The sequence below is a fragment of the Babylonia areolata genome, chromosome 23, assembly GCF_041734735.1.
Source record: "Babylonia areolata isolate BAREFJ2019XMU chromosome 23, ASM4173473v1, whole genome shotgun sequence".
NCBI lineage: Eukaryota > Metazoa > Mollusca > Gastropoda > Neogastropoda > Buccinidae > Babylonia > Babylonia areolata.
This window is the reverse complement of record NC_134898.1, coordinates 338,895-363,123: the sequence shown is the minus strand read 5'-3', so window position 1 is coordinate 363,123 and position 24,229 is coordinate 338,895. Positions and strand designations below refer to the sequence as shown.

The 24,229-nt window shown below is 50.7% G+C and overlaps 1 protein-coding gene across 1 annotated transcript in view; it reads right to left on the bottom strand.

Annotated features, from left to right (window-relative positions):
- Positions 1-1,198: 1,198 nt before the first annotated feature.
- The window catches only part of LOC143297718 (organic cation transporter protein-like), a 96,021-nt gene continuing 72,990 nt past the window's right edge, over positions 1,199-24,229 (bottom strand). The window contains exons 9-11 of the mRNA XM_076610137.1: positions 23,715-23,890; positions 19,303-19,454; positions 1,199-1,551 (exon numbers count right to left, since the gene is read on the bottom strand). Coding sequence (XP_076466252.1) covers positions 1,464-1,551; positions 19,303-19,454; positions 23,715-23,890 — 416 coding nt within the window. The 3' untranslated portion in view covers positions 1,199-1,463. The remainder of the gene's footprint in view (positions 1,552-19,302; positions 19,455-23,714; positions 23,891-24,229) is intronic.

The window sequence follows — 24,229 nt, the reverse complement described above, 5'->3', positions numbered from 1 at the left end:
TACTACTACATTCGCAGGTATGAAAGTATTAATTCAGGATTTTAGATCAGTTTATAGAGGCATACATATACATATTATCTGATTAAACTATCGGGGACCTATTGTCCACAAGTAAACATTTACTATTCTGCACAGCGGATGTCTACCCACTGCATATTTTCTACATAATATATGGTAGCGAAATGATAAATGATATAAGCGATAACCATGCGGGATTATTTGTTTTATTATCTTTTATGTCTATCTTTTATCATCGCATGCTATTAATATCATGCCGTTTGTCGGTAGAAAGGTAGGGACATCGTTTTCACACAGGCAGAGAAACAGAGGGCACAGAAACAAAACAAACATTAGTCAACAGCCATCTTGATATCCACACACACACACACACACACACACACACACAGAGCGGGAAGATCGGATTTCAGCCATGAAATGTTCATGGAGAACCATCATCACATAGTTTGTACTTGATGACACACGCAAGTAATTCAGTTGTTGAATCGATGTGAATGAAAAGACAGTGCCACTGATGAAGTGGTCAGCGTGTTCGATGCACACGCAGAGTACGGAAAAAAGGGTGTGTATGAGTTGAGCGCGTGCATTTGAGTACGCTCATGCGCACACGCACCTGTGTGTGTGTGTGCGGGCGGGCGGGGTGGCGCTTGAACACTAAACATCTACAGGCTACGCTTTTCTTTAAAGAATAGTAAAATATGCAGATAACACTGCACAGACATCAACGACACCATCCTCTTCCCCATCCTTCTCCTCCTCATCCTCAGTTGACAGCGGCAGAACGGTGATGTGAAGCTGTCGTGAAAAAGGATGGGCTGACTACACGCTTGGCCATAGGGATGGAGTGACAACAACGCTTGGCCATAGGGATGGAGTGACTACACGCTTGGCCATAGGGATGGGCTGACTACACGCTTGGCCATAGGGATGGAGTGACTACACGCTTGGCCATAGGGATGGGCTGACTACACGCTTGGCCATAGGGATGGGCTGACTACAGGTGTGGCCATAGGGATGGGCTGACTGCAGGTGTGGCCATAGGGATGGAGTGACTGCAGGTGTGGCCATAGGGATGGGCTGATTACAGGCGTGGCCATAGGGATGGGCTGACTGCAGGCGTGGCCATAGGGGTGGGCTGACTGCAGGCGTGGCCATAGGGGTGGGCTGACTGCAGGCGTGGCCATAGGGGTGGAGTGACTGCAGGCGTGGCCATAGGGATGGAGTGACTGCAGGTGTGGCCATAGGGATGGAGTGACTGCAGGTGTGGCCATAGGGATGGAGTGACTACAGGTGTGGCCATAGGGATGGAGTGACTACAGGTGTGGCCATAGGGATGGAGTGACTACAGGTGTGGTCATAGGGATGGAGTGACTACAGGTGTGGTCATAGGGATGGAGTGACTACAGGTGTGGCCATAGGGATGGAGATGTTGCTGATCCTGTGTATCAACATTGTGACGTGCACACCTCTTCCGTCTTCACCTCGCATTCCGCGGGGTCCGGTTTGTCCACGCAGCACAGGCATCCTCGTTTCCTGCCCAACACAGCACACACATCCTGTCCAACACAGCACACATTACATCCTTCCTGCCCAACACCACACACATCCTGTCCAACACAGCACACATTACATCCTTCCTGCCCAACACCACACACATCCTGTCCAACACAGCACACATTACATCCTTCCTGCCCAACACAGCACACATCCTGTCCAACACAGCACACATTACATCCTTCCTGCCCAACACCACACACATCCTGTCCAACACAGCACACATTACATCCTTCCTGCCCAACACCACACACATCCTGTCCAACACAGCACACATTACATCCTTCCTGCCCAACAGCACACACATCCTGTCCAACACAGCACACATTACATCCTTCCTGCCCAACACAGCACACATCCTGTCCAACACAGCACACATTACATCCTTCCTGCCCAACACCACACACATCCTGTCCAACACAGCACACATTACATCCTTCCTGCCCAACACCACACACATCCTGTCCAACCACACACATCCTGTCCAACACAGCACACATTACATCCTTCCTGCCCAACACCACACACATCCTGTCCAACACAGCACACATTACATCCTTCCTGCCCAACAGCACACACATCCTGTCCAACACAGCACACATTACATCATTCCTGCCCAACAGCACACACCTTACATCCTTCCTTCCTGCCCAACACAGCACACACCTTACATCCTTCCTGCCCAACACCACACACATCCTGTCCAACACAGCACACATTACATCCTTCCTGCCCAACACCACACACATCCTGTCCAACACAGCACACATTACATCCTTCCTGCCCAACACCACACACATCCTGTCCAACACAGCACACATTACATCCTTCCTGCCCAACACCACACACATCCTGTCCAACACAGCACACATTACATCCTTCCTTCCCAACACCACACACATCCTGTCCAACACAGCACACATTACATCCTTCCTGCCCAACACAGCACACACATTACATCCTTCCTGCCCAACAGCACACACATGACATCCTTCCTGCCCAACACAGCACACACCTTACATCCTTCCTGCCCAACAGCACACACCTTACATCCTTCCTGCCCAACAGCACACACATGACATCCTTCCTGCCCAACAGCACACACCTTACATCCTTCCTGCCCAACAGCACACACATGACATCCTTCCTGTCCAACACAGCACACACATTACATCCTTCCTGCCCAACACAGCACACACATGACATCCTTCCTGCCCAACACCACACACATGACATCCTTCCTGCCCAACACAGCACACACATGACATCCTTCCTGCCCAACACCACACACATGACATCCTTCCTGCCCAACACAGCACACACATGACATCCTTCCTGCCCAACACAGCACACACCTTACACCCTTCCTGCCCAACACCACACACCTTACACCCTTCCTGCCCAACAGCACACACATTACATCCTTCCTGCCCAACAGCACACACCTTACATCCTTCCGGCCCAACACAGCACACACATGACATCCTTCCTGCCCAACACAGCACACAGCACATCCTTCCTGCCCAACAGCACACACATTACATCCTTCCTGCCCAACACAGCACGCACATTACATCCTTCCTGCCCAACAGCACACACCTTACATCCTTCCTGCCCAACACACCACACACCTTACATCCTTCCTGCCCAACAGCACACACCTTACATCCTTCCTGCCCAACACAGCACACACATCACATCCTTCCTGCCCAACAGCACACACCTTACATCCTTCCTGCCCAACACAGCACACACATTACATCCTTCCTGCCCAACACAGCACACACATTACATCCTTCCTGCCCAACAGCACACACCTTACATCCTTCCTGCCCAACACAGCACACACATTACATCCTTCCTGCCCAACACAGCACACACATTACATCCTTCCTGCCCAACACAGCACACACATTACATCCTTCCTGCCCAACACAGCACACACCTTACATCCTTCCTGCCCAACAGCACACACCTTACATCCTTCCTGCCCAACACAGCACACATTACATCCTTCCTGCCCAACACAGCACACCTTACATCCTTCCTGCCCAACACCACACACATAACATCCTGCCTGCCCAACACAGCACACACCTTACATCCTGCCTGCCCAACACAGCACACACCTTACATCCTGCCTGCCCAACAGCACACACCTTACATCCTTCCTGCCCAACACAGCACACACATTACATCCTTCCTGCCCAACAGCACACACATTACATCCTTCCTGCCCAACAGCACACACCTTACATCCTTCCTGCCCAACACAGCACACACCTTACATCCTTCCTGCCCAACACAGCACACACCTTACATCCTTCCTGCCCAACACAGCACACACCTTACATCCTTCCTGCCCAACAGCACACACATTACATCCTTCCTGCCCAACAGCACACACATTACATCCTTCCTGCCCAACAGCACACACCTTACATCCTTCCTGCCCAACAGCACACACCTTACATCCTTCCTGCCCAACAGCACACACCTCACATCCTTCCTGCCCAACAGCACACACCTCACATCCTTCCTGCCCAACACAGCACACACCTGACATCCTTCCTGCCCAACAGCACACACCTGACATCCTTCCTGCCCAACAGCACACACATTACATCCTTCCTGCCCAACAGCACACACCTTACATCCTTCCTGCCCAACAGCACACACCTTACATCCTTCCTGCCCAACAGCACACACCTCACATCCTTCCTGCCCAACAGCACACACCTCACATCCTTCCTGCCCAACACAGCACACACCTGACATCCTTCCTGCCCAACAGCACACACCTGACATCCTTCCTGCCCAACACAGCACACACCTTACATCCTTCCTGCCCAACACAGCACACACCTTACATCCTTCCTGCCCAACACAGCACACACCTTACATCCTTCCTGCCCAACACAGCACACACCTTACATCCTTCCTGCCCAACAGCACACACCTTACATCCTTCCTGCCCAACACAGCACACACCTTACATCCTTCCTGCCCAACACAGCACACACCTTACATCCTTCCTGCCCAACAGCACACACCTTACATCCTTCCTGCCCAACAGCACACACCTTACATCCTTCCTGCCCAACAGCACACACCTTACATCCTTCCTGCCCAACAGCACACACCTTACATCCTTCCTGCCCAACACAGCACACACATTACATCCTTCCTGCCCAACACAGCACACACCTTACATCCTTCCTGCCCAACACAGCACACACCTTACATCCTTCCTGCCCAACACCACACACATTACATCCTTCCTGCCCAACACAGCACACACATTACATCCTTCCTGCCCAACACCACACACATTACATCCTTCCTGCCCAACACAGCACACACATTACATCCTTCCTGCCCAACACAGCACACACCTTACATCCTTCCTGCCCAACACAGCACACACCTTACATCCTTCCTGCCCAACACAGCACACACCTTACATCCTTCCTGCCCAACACAGCACACACATTACATCCTTCCTGCCCAACAGCACACACCTTACATCCTTCCTGCCCAACACAGCACACACCTTACATCCTTCCTGCCCAACACAGCACACACCTTACATCCTTCCTGCCCAACACAGCACACACCTTACATCCTTCCTGCCCAACACAGCACACACCTTACATCCTTCCTGCCCAACACAGCACACACCTTACATCCTTCCTGCCCAACACAGCACACACCTTACATCCTTCCTGCCCAACACAGCACACACCTTACATCCTTCCTGCCCAACAGCACACACCTTACATCCTTCCTGCCCAACACAGCACACACCTTACATCCTTCCTGCCCAACACAGCACACACATTACATCCTTCCTGCCCAACACAGCACGCACATTACATCCTTCCTGCCCAACAGCACACACCTTACATCCTTCCTGCCCAACAGCACACACCTTACATCCTTCCTGCCCAACACCACACACATCCTGTCCAACACAGCACACATTACATCCTTCCTGCCCAACACAGCACACATCCTGTCCAACACAGCACACATTACATCCTTCCTGCCCAACACCACACACATGCTGTCCAACACAGCACACATTACATCCTTCCTGCCCAACAGCACACACATCCTGTCCAACACAGCACACATTACATCCTTCCTGCCCAACAGCACACACATCCTGTCCAACACAGCACACATTACATCCTTCCTGCCCAACACAGCACACATCCTGTCCAACACAGCACACATTACATCCTTCCTGCCCAACACCACACACATCCTGTCCAACACAGCACACATTACATCCTTCCTGCCCAACACCACACACATCCTGTCCAACACAGCACACATTACATCCTTCCTGCCCAACACCACACACATCCTGTCCAACACAGCACACATTACATCCTTCCTGCCCAACACCACACACATCCTGTCCAACACAGCACACATTACATCCTTCCTGCCCAACACCACACATATCCTGTCCAACACAGCACACATTACATCCTTCCTGCCCAACAGCACACACATCCTGTCCAACACAGCACACATTACATCCTTCCTGCCCAACAGCACACACCTTACATCCATCCTTCCTGCCCAACACAGCACACACCTTACATCCTTCCTGCCCAACACCACACACATCCTGTCCAACACAGCACACATTACATCCTTCCTGCCCAACAGCACACACATCCTGTCCAACACAGCACACATTACATCCTTCCTGCCCAACAGCACACACATCCTGTCCAACACAGCACACATTACATCCTTCCTGCCCAACACCACACACATCCTGTCCAACACAGCACACATTACATCCTTCCTGCCCAACACAGCACACACATTACATCCTTCCTGCCCAACAGCACACACATGACATCCTTCCTGCCCAACACAGCACACACCTTACATCCTTCCTGCCAAACACAGCACACACCTTACATCCTTCCTGCCCAACAGCACACACCTTACATCCTTCCTGCCCAACAGCACACACATGACATCCTTCCTGCCCAACAGCACACACCTTACATCCTTCCTGCCCAACAGCACACACATGACATCCTTCCTGCCCAACAGCACACACATTACATCCTTCCTGCCCAACACAGCACACACATTACATCCTTCCTGTCCAACACCACACACATGACATCCTTCCTGCCCAACACAGCACACACATCACATCCTTCCTGCCCAACACCACACACATTACACCCTTCCTGCCCAACACAGCACACACATTACACCCTTCCTGCCCAACACAGCACACACCTTACACCCTTCCTGCCCAACACCACGCACCTTACACCCTTCCTGCCCAACAGCACACACATGACATCCTTCCTGCCCAACAGCACACACATTACATCCTTCCTGCCCAACACAGCACACACATGACATCCTTCCTGCCCAACACAGCACACAGCACATCCTTCCTGCCCAACAGCACACACATTACATCCTTCCTGCCCAACAGCACACACATTACATCCTTCCTGCCCAACACAGCACGCACATTACATCCTTCCTGCCCAACAGCACACACCTTACATCCTTCCTGCCCAACACACCACACACCTTACATCCTTCCTGCCCAACACAGCACACACCTTACATCCTTCCTGCCCAACAGCACACACATTACATCCTTCCTGCCCAACAGCACACACCTTACATCCTTCCTGCCCAACAGCACACACCTTACATCCTTCCTGCCCAACACAGCACACACCTTACATCCTTCCTGCCCAACAGCACACACATTACATCCTTCCTGCCCAACAGCACACACATTACATCCTTCCTGCCCAACAGCACACACCTTACATCCTTCCTGCCCAACACAGCACACACCTTACATCCTTCCTGCCCAACAGCACACACCTTACATCCTTCCTGCCCAACAGCACACACATTACATCCTTCCTGCCCAACACAGCACACACCTTACATCCTTCCTGCCCAACAGCACACACCTTACATCCTTCCTGCCTAACACAGCACACACCTTACATCCTTCCTGCCCAACAGCACACACATTACATCCTTCCTGCCCAACAGCACACACATTACATCCTTCCTGCCCAACACAGCACACACATTACATCCTTCCTGCCCAACACAGCACGCACATTACATCCTTCCTGCCCAACACAGCACGCACATTACATCCTTCCTGCCCAACACAGCACACACCTTACATCCTTCCTGCCCAACACCACACACATCCTGTCCAACACAGCACACATTACATCCTTCCTGCCCAACACAGCACACATCCTGTCCAACACAGCACACATTACATCCTTCCTGCCCAACACCACACACATCCTGTCCAACACAGCACACATTACATCCTTCCTGCCCAACAGCACACACATCCTGTCCAACACAGCACACATTACATCCTTCCTGCCCAACAGCACACACATCCTGTCCAACACAGCACACATTACATCCTTCCTGCCCAACACAGCACACATCCTGTCCAACACAGCACACATTACATCCTTCCTGCCCAACACCACACACATCCTGTCCAACACAGCACACATTACATCCTTCCTGCCCAACACCACACACATCCTGTCCAACACAGCACACATTACATCCTTCCTGCCCAACACCACACACATCCTGTCCAACACAGCACACATTACATCCTTCCTGCCCAACACCACACACATCCTGTCCAACACAGCACACATTACATCCTTCCTGGCCCAACACCACACATATCCTGTCCAACACAGCACACATTACATCCTTCCTGCCCAACAGCACACACATCCTGTCCAACACAGCACACATTACATCCTTCCTGCCCAACAGCACACACCTTACATCCTTCCTTCCTGCCCAACACAGCACACACCTTACATCCTTCCTGCCCAACACCACACACATCCTGTCCAACACAGCACACATTACATCCTTCCTGCCCAACAGCACACACATCCTGTCCAACACAGCACACATTACATCCTTCCTGCCCAACAGCACACACATCCTGTCCAACACAGCACACATTACATCCTTCCTGCCCAACACCACACACATCCTGTCCAACACAGCACACATTACATCCTTCCTGCCCAACACAGCACACACATTACATCCTTCCTGCCCAACAGCACACACATGACATCCTTCCTGCCCAACACAGCACACACCTTACATCCTTCCTGCCCAACACAGCACACACCTTACATCCTTCCTGCCCAACAGCACACACATGACATCCTTCCTGCCCAACAGCACACACCTTACATCCTTCCTGCCCAACAGCACACACATGACATCCTTCCTGCCCAACAGCACACACATGACATCCTTCCTGCCCAACACAGCACACACATTACATCCTTCCTGCCCAACACCACACACATGACATCCTTCCTGTCCAACACCACACACATTACATCCTTCCTGCCCAACACAGCACACACATTACATCCTTCCTGCCCAACACAGCACACACATTACATCCTTCCTGCCCAACACAGCACACACCTTACACCCTTCCTGCCCAACACCACGCACCTTACACCCTTCCTGCCCAACAGCACACACATTACATCCTTCCTGCCCAACAGCACACAGATTACATCCTTCCTGCCCAACACAGCACACACATGACATCCTTCCTGCCCAACACAGCACACACATGACATCCTTCCTGCCCAACACAGCACACAGCACATCCTTCCTGCCCAACAGCACACACATTACATCCTTCCTGCCCAACAGCACACACATTACATCCTTCCTGCCCAACAGCACACACATTACATCCTTCCTGCCCAACACAGCACGCACATTACATCCTTCCTGCCCAACACCACACACCTTACATCCTTCCTGCCCAACACACCACACACCTTACATCCTTCCTGCCCAACACAGCACACACCTTACATCCTTCCTGCCCAACACAGCACACACCTTACATCCTTCCTGCCCAACAGCACACACAGCACATCCTTCCTGCCCAACACAGCACACACATCACATCCTTCCTGCCCAACACAGCACACACCTTACATCCTTCCTGCCCAACACAGCACACACCTTACATCCTTCCTGCCCAACACAGCACACACCTTACATCCTTCCTGCCCAACACAGCACACACATTACATCCTTCCTGCCCAACACAGCACACACATTACATCCTTCCTGCCCAACACAGCACACACATTACATCCTTCCTGCCCAACAGCACACACCTTACATCCTTCCTGCCCAACAGCACACACCTTACATCCTTCCTGCCCAACAGCATACACCTTACATCCTTCCTGCCCAACAGCACACACCTTACATCCTTCCTGCCCAACACAGCACACACCTTACATCCTTCCTGCCCAACACAGCACACACCTTACATCCTTCCTGCCCAGCACCTTACATCCTTCCTGCCCAACAGCACATACATTACATCCTTCCTGCCCAACACAGCACACACCTTACATCCTTCCTGCCCAACACAGCACACACCTTACATCCTTCCTGCCCAACACAGCACACACCTTACATCCTTCCTGCCCAACAGCACACACCTTACATCCTTCCTGCCCAACACAGCACACACCTTACATCCTTCCTGCCCAACACAGCACACACCTTACATCCTTCCTGCCCAACACAGCACACACCTTACATCCTTCCTGCCCAACAGCACACACCTTACATCCTTCCTGCCCAACAGCACACACATTACATCCATCTTGTCCAACACAGCACACACATTACATCCTTCCTGCCCAACACAGCACACACCTTACATCCTTCCTGCCCAACACAGCACACACATTACATCCTTCCTGCCCAACACAGCACACACCTTACATCCTTCCTGCCTAACACAGCACACACATTACATCCTTCCTGCCCAACAGCACACACATTACATCCTTCCTGCCCAACAGCACACACATTACATCCTTCCTGCCCAACACAGCACACACATTACATCCTTCCTGCCCAACACAGCACGCACATTACATCCTTCCTGCCCAACAGCACACACCTTACATCCTTCCTGCCCAACACCACACACATCCTGTCCAACACAGCACACATTACATCCTTCCTGCCCAACACAGCACACATCCTGTCCAACACAGCACACATTACATCCTTCCTGCCCAACACCACACACATCCTGTCCAACACAGCACACATTACATCCTTCCTGCCCAACACCACACACATCCTGTCCAACACAGCACACATTACATCCTTCCTGCCCAACAGCACACACATCCTGTCCAACACAGCACACATTACATCCTTCCTGCCCAACACAGCACACATCCTGTCCAACACAGCACACATTACATCCTTCCTGCCCAACACCACACACATCCTGTCCAACACAGCACACATTACATCCTTCCTGCCCAACACCACACACATCCTGTCCAACACAGCACACATTACATCCTTCCTGCCCAACACCACACACATCCTGTCCAACACAGCACACATTACATCCTTCCTGCCCAACACCACACACATCCTGTCCAACACAGCACACATTACATCCTTCCTGCCCAACACCACACATATCCTGTCCAACACAGCACACATTACATCCTTCCTGCCCAACAGCACACACATCCTGTCCAACACAGCACACATTACATCCTTCCTGCCCAACAGCACACACCTTACATCCTTCCTTCCTGCCCAACACAGCACACACCTTACATCCTTCCTGCCCAACACCACACACATCCTGTCCAACACAGCACACATTACATCCTTCCTGCCCAACAGCACACACATCCTGTCCAACACAGCACACATTACATCCATCCTGCCCAACACCACACACATCCTGTCCAACACAGCACACATTACATCCTTCCTGCCCAACACCACACACATCCTGTCCAACACAGCACACATTACATCCTTCCTGCCCAACACAGCACACACATTACATCCTTCCTGCCCAACAGCACACACATGACATCCTTCCTGCCCAACACAGCACACACCTTACATCCTTCCTGCCCAACACAGCACACACCTTACATCCTTCCTGCCCAACAGCACACACATGACATCCTTCCTGCCCAACAGCACACACCTTACATCCTTCCTGCCCAACAGCACACACATGACATCCTTCCTGCCCAACAGCACACACATGACATCCTTCCTGCCCAACACAGCACACACATTACATCCTTCCTGTCCAACACAGCACACACATTACATCCTTCCTGCCCAACACCACACACATTACATCCTTCCTGTCCAACACAGCACACATTACATCCTTCCTGTCCAACACAGCACACACCTTACACCCTTCCTGCCCAACACAGCACACACGTTACACCCTTCCTGCCCAACACCACACACCTTACACCCTTCCTGCCCAACAGCACACACATTACACCCTTCCTGCCCAACACAGCACACACATGACATCCTTCCTGCCCAACACAGCACACACATGACATCCTTCCTGCCCAACACAGCACACACATGACATCCTTCCTGCCCAACAGCACACAGCACATCCTTCCTGCCCAACAGCACACAGCACATCCTTCCTGCCCAACAGCACACACATTACATCCTTCCTGCCCAACAGCACGCACATTACATCCTTCCTGCCCAACACAGCACGCACATTACATCCTTCCTGCCCAACACACCACACACCTTACATCCTTCCTGCCCAACACACCACACACCTTACATCCTTCCTGCCCAAAAGCACACACCTTACATCCTTCCTGCCCAACACAGCACACACAGCACATCCTTCCTGCCCAACACAGCACACACAGCACATCCTTCCTGCCCAACACAGCACACACCTTACATCCTTCCTGCCCAACACAGCACACACCTTACATCCTTCCTGCCCAACACAGCACACACATTACATCCTTCCTGCCCAACACAGCACACACCTTACATCCTTCCTGCCCAACACAGCACACATTACATCCTTCCTGCCCAACACAGCACACACCTTACATCCTTCCTGCCCAACAGCACACACCTTACATCCTTCCTGCCCAACAGCACACACCTTACATCCTTCCTGCCCAACACAGCACACACCTTACATCCTTCCTGCCCAACACAGCACACACCTTACATCCTTCCTGCCCAACACAGCACACACCTTACATCCTTCCTGCCCAACTCAGCACACACCTTACATCCTTCCTGCCCAACACAGCACACACCTTACATCCTTCCTGCCCAACACAGCACACACATTACATCCATCTTGCCCAACACAGCACACACATTACATCCTTCCTGCCCAACACAGCACACACATTACATCCATCTTGCCCAACACAGCACACACACATTACATCCTTCCTGCCCAACACAGCACACACACATTACATCCTTCCTGCCCAACACAGCACACACACATTACATCCTTCCTGCCCAACACAGCACACACACATTACATCCATCTTGCCCAACACAGCACACACACATTACATCCTTCCTGCCCAACACAGCACACACATTACATCCTTCCTGCCCAACACACCACACACATTACATCCTTCCTGCCCAACACACCACACACATTACATCCTTCCTGCCCAACACAGCACACACCTGACATCCATCCTTCCTGCCCAACACAGCACACACCTTACATCCATCCTTCCTGCCCAACACAGCACACACCTTACATCCATCCTTCCTGCCCAACACAGCACACACCTTACATCCTTCCTTCCTGCCCAACACAGCACACACCTTGCATCCTTCCTTCCTGCCCAACACACCACACACCTTACATCCTTCCTGCCCAACACACCACACACCTTGCATCCTTCCTTCCTGCCCAACACACCACACACCTTGCATCCTTCCTTCCTGCCCAACACACCACACACCTTGCATCCTTCCTTCCTGCCCAACACAGCACACACCTTGCATCCTTCCTTCCTGCCCAACACAGCACACACCTTCCTGCTCAACACACCTTACATCCTTCCTGCTTAACACACCACACACCTTACATCCTTCCTGCTCAACACACCACACACCTTACATCCTTCCTTCCTGCCACACCACACACATTACATCCATCCTTCCTGCCCAACACGCCACACATCCTTCCTGTCCAACACACCACACACCTTACATCCTTCCTGTCGAACACACCACACACCTTACATCCTTCCTGTCCAACACACCTTACATCCTTCCTTCCTGCCGAACACACCACACACCTTACATCCTTCCTTCCTGCCGAACACACTACACACATCACATGCTGTCTTCTTGCCCAACACAGCTCACACAGTGAGAGAAACGATAAGTCTAGATGTTGCGTCCCTTGACAAATATTTCCGAATGGAACTGATGCGCCACAATTGACAGTAGCTGGATTGACATGTCTGATCATTTTTTTCATGGACAGTGTGTTGTCAAGGACAACGCCGAGGTTCCTGACTGAGCTGGAAAGAGGGATGGATGTAGTGCCAAGCTTGACTGTCAGTTGTGATGGAAGATTTTTTGTTTAGTGCCTATGATCATTGCTTCGGTTTTGTCTGCTTTCAGTTGTAACTTATTTAAAGTCATTCAGGTCAGGTCAGGTCATTAGATCTGCTACTGGTAACCTGTAATCCAGTACAACCTGTTCAGGGTCGGGTTGCCGGCGACTAAACCGGCACTCCCACTGCTCCCTTCCGGGACTGGTGAGGCGGGTGGCTAGACACCCTTATGGAGATCCATAAAAGGGCGTTGGCTCAGGAGAGCCACCGACGGCCATCTAGCTCCACTGTGCTAGTGTGCATGCCACACGCAGTTGGCCCCCGGGGTGTGTCTACCCATGCATGCGAAGTCTGGATCCGGCAGAATCTGCGGTTCAATCTATCGGTTCAACGGAGAGGAAGGCGGTTACAGCAATGCACTGTGGAGTGCAGAGAGCAAGATGAGACACCGAAAGGATATCTTGGTCATCCACTGCATCCGTGCTCATCCTCCAGTCGTCTCGACTTAGTCTTGCCACTGGAAATTGGTGGACCCGGACGAGAGAGTGAGGTCGACGTTGCGCAACTCCTCTTCACTTTAAACAAACTCATCGCGCAAGTCATCAGTCATCCAAAATGACCTTTCATCCTTCATCACTTCATCACCCCCAAGTCCTGTGGCGACAGGCGAGTGACGAAACGACAGGTGTGGGTACACTGGCAGTCGCAGCCGCAGACCTGCACGCAGGCGGCTCAGGCCATAGGGTCGTTCTTCGTCGACAGGAGCAGCGATGGAGCTCGGCAGCCGTCTGAGCAGCCCTCTTTAGGAATGCATGCTCACCTCCCTGGCATGAGGAAGGGGCTAGAAAAGGTGCCCTAAAAATTGCCTGCTCCATATCACCCTGGCCAGCATACCGCGGCTGGCGGGGACCCTACATCAGCGGTCGAAACAAAAAGAAAAGAAAAAAACAAGGATCGTTCCTCTCACCATTGGTGCTTGGAACATAAGGACTCTCCTGGACAGAGATAACGCAGACAGACCCCAAAGGAGAACGGCACTAGTTGCATCCGAACTCGCCAGATACAACACTGACATCGCAGTCTTGAGTGAGACTCGGCTTGCAGGCGAAGGCGAGCTCTGTGAACAGGGATCTGGTTACACCTTCTTCTGGAGTGGACGAGGAAGCGAAGAGCGACGTGAGGCTGGCGTTGGTTTTGCAGTAAAAACAGCACTTTTCAGCAAGCTAGCTGGAATCCCAAAGGGAGTCAACGATAGGCTTATGACCATGAAACTCCCACTGGCATCTGGCCAGAAGCACCTCACCATTGTCAGTGCCTACGCCCCAACCATGACCAACCCGGATGAAGTGAAGGCGAAGTTCTACGCGGACCTTCACTCTGTCATTGCTGCTATCCCTAAAGCAGATAAGCTCATCATTCTTGGGGACTTCAATGCTAGAGTTGGCTCTGACTACATCTCCTGGGATGGAGTGATTGGAAAGCGTGGTGTGGGCCACTGCAACCCAAATGGATTTCTTTTGCTTCAGACTTGTGCAGAGCACGAACTGCTGATAACCAACACAGTTTTCTGCCTCCCTACCCGTAACAGGACGTCATGGATGCACCCTCGCTCAAAGCATTGGCATCTCATCGATTACGTCATCATCAGGAAAAGGGATAGGCAAGATGTACGTGTAACAAAGACCATGTGCGGCGCCGAGTGTTGGACAGACCATCACCTTGTAGTCTCGAAGCTGAATATTCGAATTCAGCCCAAGAGACGCCCCCAAGGCCAGAAGGCTCCAAAACGGCTCAACATCGCTAAGCTGAATAACATCACCATCAAACAGTCCTTTGTGGAGTTGCTGGAAGATCGTCTGGAATCTGCCTCTCTGGACAACCAGAATGTGGAGTCTGACTGGAGGACCCTGCATGAGCTGATCTATAGTACAGCTTCAGAGACCCTGGGACCCATGACCAGAAAGCACAAAGACTGGTTTGATGAAAACTGTGATGAAATCAAGCAGCTTCTGGATGAGAAACGCCGTCTGCATCAAGCCTACCTGAGCAACCCAAAGTCCACATCAAAAAAGGATGCGTACGATGCCATCCGCAGGACTGTTCAGCAAAAGTTACGCCAGATGCAGGATAAGTGGCTGAGTGACAAAGCTGATGAGATCCAGGGATATGCTGACAGGCACGATATGAAGAGGTTCTATGATGCCTTAAAAGAAGTCTACGGCCCCACATCCTCAGGATCATCCCCCCTCCTCAGTGCAGATGGGAATACCTTGATCACCGAGAAGGAGAAAATTCTCAAAAGTTGGGCTGAGCACTTCAACAGTGTCTTAAATCGCTCTTCCTCCATAAATGATGAAGCCATAGACCGTCTCCCACAAGTCCCCATCAACGAAGCACTGGACGATCCGCCAACACTTCTTGAGACCCAGAAAGCAATCCGTCTGCTATCCAGTGGCAAAGCACCTGGCTCAGACTCCATACCAGCAGAGGTCTACAAGGATGGAGGCACTGTGCTGACTAAGCTCCATCAGCTGTACTCACTCATGTGGAAAGAAGAGACGATCCCCCAGGATTTCAAAGATGCATCTATCATTCACTTGTACAAGCGAAAGGGGAACCGGCAAGCCTGTGATAACCATCGGGGCATTTCCTTGCTCTCCATCACAGGCAAGATACTTGCCAGGATCCTACTAAACCACCTCACAGCACACCTTGACCAAGGTCATTTGCCTGAGAGCCAATGTGGATTCCGGAAAGAGCGCGGAACCACCGACATGGTGTTTGCTGCAAGGCAGCTGCAAGAGAAATGTCAGGAGCAAAATGCTGATCTGTTCTCCACCTATGTCGACCTCACTAAGGCCTTCGACACCTTGAGTAGAGAGGGACTGTGGAAGATCATGGCCAAGTACGGATGCCCTCGGACATTTATTTCCTTGGTCAGCCAATTCCATGAAGGCATGCAAGCTCGAGTCCAGGACAATGGCGAAACATCTGCTCCTTTTGCTGTCACAAATGGTGTCAAGCAAGGCTGTGTCCTGGCTCCAACGCTGTTCAGCCTCATGTTCTCTGCAATGCTTACTGATGCCTTCAGAGATGGCGATGTTGGAATCGGCCTAAAGTACCGAACAGATGGCAAGTTGTTTAACATCAGAAGGCTTCAAGCAAAAACGAAGGTCATGACAGACATCATCAGAGACTGTTTGCTGATGATTGTGCCCTCAACGCTGGATCTGAAGCTGACATGCAACTCAGCGTCGACAAGTTTGCCACTGCCAGCAGGAACTTCGGCCTTACCATCAGCACGAGGAAAACTGAAGTTCTCCATCAGCCAGCCCCAGGGAAACCCTACGTTGAGCCCAACATCACAGTCAACGGTCAGAGACTCAGTGCGGTGGAGTGGTTCACATACCTTGGCAGCACACTGTCACGAAATGCGACGATCGACGATGAAGTGAACGTCAGGATTGCAAGAGCAAGCGCAACTTTTGGCAGACTCAGTGCAAATGTCTGGAACAGAAGAGGCATTAGTCTTGAGACCAAGCTAAAGGTCTACAGAGCAGTAGTTCTCCCCACACTACTGTACGCCTGTGAAACTTGGATAGTGTACCAACGACATGCCAAGAAGCTGAACCACTTCCACACAACATGCCTCGGGAAGCTACTGAAGATCAAGTGGCAAGACAGGACCCCAGACACAGAGGTGCTCGCAAAAGCCACCCTTCCCAGCATCTTCACCATCCTGATGCAGTCCCAGCTTCGCTGGGCTGGACACGTGGCGCGCATGCCAGACCATCGGATGCCCAAAAGGCTCTTCTATGGCGAGCTGCAACAAGGGAAGAGATCACACGGAGGTCAGAAGAAGCGCTTCAGAGATACTCTGAAAGTCTCTCTTAAAGCGTTTGATATCAACCCTGACTCCTGGGAGGAATCTGCAGTGGACCGTGACAAATGGCGCGCTGCTGTGCACAAAGGCGCCAAGTTGTGCGAGGCCAACAGGACTGCAGCAGCTGTTCAGAAGAGGCAGGCCAGAAAGTCACGGGCAAACAAGCTCCCTGACAATGATATGCCTGTCTTTGTCTGCCCCAACTGTCAGCGAACATTTCGTGCGCAGATTGGACTATTCAGCCATCTGCGCATTCACAGATAGATTCATGAGCATCCTCCCCCTCCCCCAGCTGGATGACAACGATGGTCATCATCGATCTCGATGGACACACCACCACCACTTAAAGTCATCCAGTTTTGAATGTCCAGTCGGATGTTTCTTGCAAGAGCGAGGCCAATTTTTCAGGGGTATCACGCTTCTGAAACTGAGTGTCAGCATAAGAATGATGACTGACATTGTGGTGGTTGATAATTTCAGGGAGAGGAGCAGTGTACAGTGTGAAGTGCACTGGGCCGAAAGCAGATCCCTGTGGGACTCTGTTCGATTTTATCGGGTTCAGACTGGAAATTATCAACGATGACCGACTGGAATCGATCAATGAGATAATATTTGAACCAGTTAATAACAGTGCCCTGATGCCAAATGTAAAATGAAGACGGGAAAGAAGGATTGAATGGTCTATCATGTCAAAGGCGGCTGAAATTCCCGGAGTCGGACGCTAGCAGTAGACTGTTTAGGATGTGAACGAGAGTGGTTTCGGTGTTTTCGGTGCTGTGGTCAGCACTATAGGCACAATGAGGGGGTGAACGAGATTGTTGAAACAAAGGTGGTTGTTGAGCAGCTTCAGGACAGCTTTTTCAAGGAGTTCAGCCAGGAAAGGAAAGTTACAAACTGGTTGATAGTTTTTTTTTCAAAATGTTTGCGTCATGGTTGGGTTTCTTCAGAAGAGGGTTGACGATTGCAGTTTTGAAAGTGGACAGAAACGTTCCAGGGAGAAGGGGTGACTTGACAATACTGGTGATTGTGGGAAGAAGCAACACACTGGGGAAAAAAACCACAGTGGTTTGTATAGGATCGAGCTCACAGGATTTTACTGTCATTTCTTACAGGATTTCATGGACTTCTGTTTCAGTCAATGAACTGAAGGAATATGTTAGTATGTTTGATTTGCGTGTCAAACAGTTTTACCAAAATGGTTGCTGGGAAATCTCTTAATATCCCGAGTTTTAAAAATGTCAGTGACCACTCGCTTTACATTTTACTTCACCAAAGACAGAGTGAGAGAAAGAAAGAGGAGGGGGAGAGAGGGGGAGAGAGAGAGAGAGAGAGGAGCCTGACATCTTGCTCGTTTTGAGGTCGTCCAGTGTGTCAGGGAGGTTGGCGTGCAGGGTCTCCGGCAGCCAAGTAGACAGCAAGCCGACCACCAGGGCTGGAGACCCCATGATGACCAGAGGCAGGGCGTCCTGGTACTTCCCCCCAACCAACACCCCCTGTAACAGTGCACCTGTACTGTTAGCACAAGCAACCCCTATAACAGTGCAACTGCACCGTTAAAACCATCCCCTATGACAGTGCACCTGTACTAATCACACCAGCACCCCATGTAACAGGTCACCTGTACTGTTAACATCAACACCCCCTGTAACAGAGCACTTGTATTATTAACACCAGCACCCCCTGTACTAATACCAACACCTCCTGTAACAGTGCACCTCTACTGTTAACACTCCCTGCAACAGTGCACCTGTATTGTTAACACAAACGCCCCTGCAATAGTGCACCTGTACTGATAACGCCAACACCCCTGTAACAGGGCATCTCTACTGATAACACCAACACCCCTTGAAACAGTGCACCTGCACTGACAATTTATTTCTGTTGTCATCAACACGCCCTACAACAGCGCAACTGCACTGAAATCTTTCTTTTGTCACCAAAACCTCTGCAACAGTGCACCTCTACTAATAACTTCTGTCATCAACATCCTCTGCAACAGTGCTCGTGCACTGACAACAGCTTTCTGTTGTCACCAGAACTCTCAGTACTTCCTCCTCCCCCCACCCCCTTACCAACACCTGAAAATCAGTGCCCATGAACACTACCAACATTTTTTGCTTGTCACCAGTACTCCCTGCAACACCACACATCTGTACAACATCTTCCCTTTGTCACCAGTACTCCCTGCAACACCACACATCTGTACAACATCTTCCCTTTGTCACCAGAACTCCCTGCAACACACCACATCTGTACAACATCTTCCCTTTGTCACCAGTACTCCCTGCAACACCACACATCTGTACAACATCTTCCCTTTGTCATCAGTACTCCCTGCAACACCACACATCTGTACAACATCTTCCCTTTGTCACCAGTACTCCCTGCAACACCACACATCTGTACAACATCTTCCCTTTGTCACCAGTACTCCCTGCAACACCACACATCTGTACAACATCTTCCCTTTGTCACCAGTACTCCCTGCAACACCACACATCTGTACAACATCTTCCCTTTGTCACCAGTACTCCCTGCAACACCACACATCTGTACAACATCTTCCCTTTGTCACCAGTACTCCCTGCAACACCACACATCTGTACAACATCTCTTTGTCACCAGTACTCCCTGCAACACCACACATCTGTACAACATCTTCCCTTTGTCATCAGTACTCCCTGCAACACCACACATCTGTACAACATCTTCCCTTTGTCACCAGTACTCCCTGCAACGCCACACATCTGTACAACATCTTCCCTTTGTCACCAGTACTCCCTGCAACACCACACATCTGTACAACATCTTCCCTTTGTCACCAGTACTCCCTGCAACGCCACACATCTGTACAACATCTTCCCTTTGTCACCAGTACTCCCTGCAACACCACACATCTGTACAACATCTTCCCTTTGTCACCAGTACTCCCTGCAACGCCACACATCTGTACAACATCTTCCCTTTGTCACCAGTACTCCCTGCAACACCACACATCTGTACAACATCTTCCCTTTGTCACCAGTACTCCCTGCAACACCACACATCTGTACAACATCTTCCCTTTGTCACCAGTACTCCCTGCAACGCCACACATCTGTACAACATCTTCCCTTTGTCACCAGTACTCCCTGCAACACCACACATCTGTACAACATCTTCCCTTTGTCACCAGCACTCCCTGCAACACTACACATCTGTACAACATCTTCCCTTTGTCACCAGTACTCCCTGCAACATCACACATCTGTACAACATCTTCCCTTTGTCACCAGTACTCCCTGCAACATCACACATCTGTACAACATCTTCCCTTTGTCACCAGTACTCCCTGCAACACCACACATCTGTACAACATCTTCCCTTTGTCACCAGTATTCCCTGCAACACCACACATCTGTACAACATCTTCCCTTTGTCACCAGTACTCCCTGCAACACCACACATCTGTACAACATCTTCCCTTTGTCACCAGTACTCCCTGCAACACCACACATCTGTACAACATCTTCCCTTTGTCACCAGTACTCCCTGCAACACCACACATCTGTACAACATCTTCCCTTTGTCACCAGTACTCCCTGCAACACCACACATCTGTACAACATCTTCCCTTTGTCACCAGTACTCCCTGCAACGCCACACATCTGTACAACATCTTCCCTTTGTCACCAGTATTCCCTGCAACACCACACATCTGTACAACATCTTCCCTTTGTCACCAGTACTCCCTGCAACACCACACATCTGTACAACATCTTCCCTTTGTCACCAGTACTCCCTGCAACACCACACATCTGTACAACATCTTCCCTTTGTCACCAGTACTCCCTGCAACACCACACATCTGTACAACATCTTCCCTTTGTCACCAGTACTCCCTGCAACACCACACATCTGTACAACATCTTCCCTTTGTCACCAGTACTCCCTGCAACACCACACATCTGTCCAACATCTTCCCTTTGTCACCAGTACTCCCTGCAACACCACACATCTGTACAACATCTTCCCTTTGTCACCAGTACTCCCTGCAACACCACACATCTGTACAACATCTTCCCTTTGTCACCAGTACTCCCTGCAACACCACACATCTGTACAACATCTTCCCTTTGTCACCGGTACTCCCTGCAACACCACACATCTGTACAACATCTTCCCTTTGTCACCGGTACTCCCTGCAACACCACACATCTGTACAACATCTTCCCTTTGTCACCAGTACTCCCTGCAACACCACACATCTGTACAACATCTTCCCTTTGTCACCAGTACTCCCTGCAACACCACACATCTGTACAACATCTTCCCTTTGTCACCAGTACTCCCTGCAACACCACACATCTGTACAACATCTTCCCTTTGTCACCAGTACTCCCTGCAACACCACACATCTGTACAACATCTTCCCTTTGTCACCGGTACTCCCTGCAACACCACACATCTGTACAACATCTTCCCTTTGTCACCAGTACTCCCTGCAACACCACACATCTGTACAACATCTTCCCTTTGTCACCGGTACTCTCGGTTCTTCCCCACCACCTGTACCCCTGCAACAGTGCACGTGCACTAACAACTTTTCTTTGTCATCAGAGCACCCTGCTACACTACACATAGCAGTCATAATGTAACGTCTCCACTTAAGTGATGTTAGATGGATGGACCGACATGTTTCTTTGCAGATTTGGGGGTTGGTGTCAAGAACATGACCAATGTTATCGTCATTGTACCCAGATAAGTCTGGTGTGTGTCCATCGAGATCGATGATGACCATCGTTGTCATCCAGCTGGGGGATGGGGGGAGGTGGTGGGGGGGGGTTGCTCACGAATCTATCTGAGTGCGCAGATGGCTGAATAGTCCAATCTGCGCACGGAATGTTCGCTGACAGTTGGGGCAGACAAAGACAGGCATATCATTGTCAGGGAGCTTGTTTGCCCGTGACTTTCTGGCCTGCCTCTTCTGAACAGCTGCAGCAGTCCTGTTGGCCTCGCACAACTTGGCACCTTTGCTGGTAGCTGGGTACCAAGGTGCCAAGCTGCCAAGGTACCCAGCTAAGTAGGAAACATCAGATATCACCACCAAATCTTCTGCTTCTTCCCTCATTGGCTGCCGCGTCTGTGTACACTCGTATGCACAAGTGGATTTTAACGTGTATGACTTTTACCCCCACCTTGTAGGTAACGACGCATCGTTTTCTCTACAAAACTACAGGATGTCAGGTGTTACTAACAAATGTAACCCTACAAAACTAGCGACATCAGATCTTACCATCAAATTTAACTCAACCAAAATAGAGAAACCCTGGTATTACCATCAAATTTAACTCTACCGAACAAGAGTCAGATATTACCACCAAATCTAACTCTACCAGACTAGAGACAGCAGATATCACCACAAAATCTAACCCTATCAAACTAGAAAACGTCAGATATTGTTTCCAAACGCAGTTAAACCAAATTCGCCAACGTCTGCTGTTAATTAAGCACCAAATTTAACTGTACTATACCAGACAGCATCAAATATCAATGCCAATCTAAATCTACCAGACTAGAGAACCTCAATATATTGCTTCAAAACGTAATTAACCAAACTCGCCAACGCCAGTTGTTAACAGCCAACTTAATCATCCAAGCGAGCATAAGACAATCACCTGATCTGAGCGGGCGGCATTGCCGACGTGGATATTGTCACGAAACAGAGCCCCACCGAACACACACCAACCAAAGTTAACACTGATGTTACCCACCACGTCCGCCATGAAAGGGGAGACGATGCCGCCGATGCGGGCGAAGGTGACGCCCACTCCCATGGCGGAGGCGCGGACGACAGTGGGGAACAGTTCAGCGCCGTATACGTAGATGGTGGCGAAGGCGATACAGATGGCGAAGCGACCCACCATGGACAGGACCACCACTGTCCATGCTGACAGGTTAACCACACAATTCATAAATAAATAAATCAGACAGGTAATCAATAAACAAGTCCGGAAAGAAAGAAATATCAAGAAAGAAAAAAGCCAATAAATGAACAACCAAACAGCTGCGCTTTGCTGTGCTGCGTTGTGCTGTGTTGCGTTGTTCTGTGCTGTGCTGCACTGTCTGTGTGAGCGTTCGTGCGTACAGAGCACAGCATGGCACAGCACAGCACAACACCTCACAAGGCAGGCCGAGTAGCACGGGCACAGGGCAGCCCCTGACAGCAAAGACAGCACAGCACAGTGAAGACAGCACAGCACATCCCTGACAGTGAAGACAGCACAGC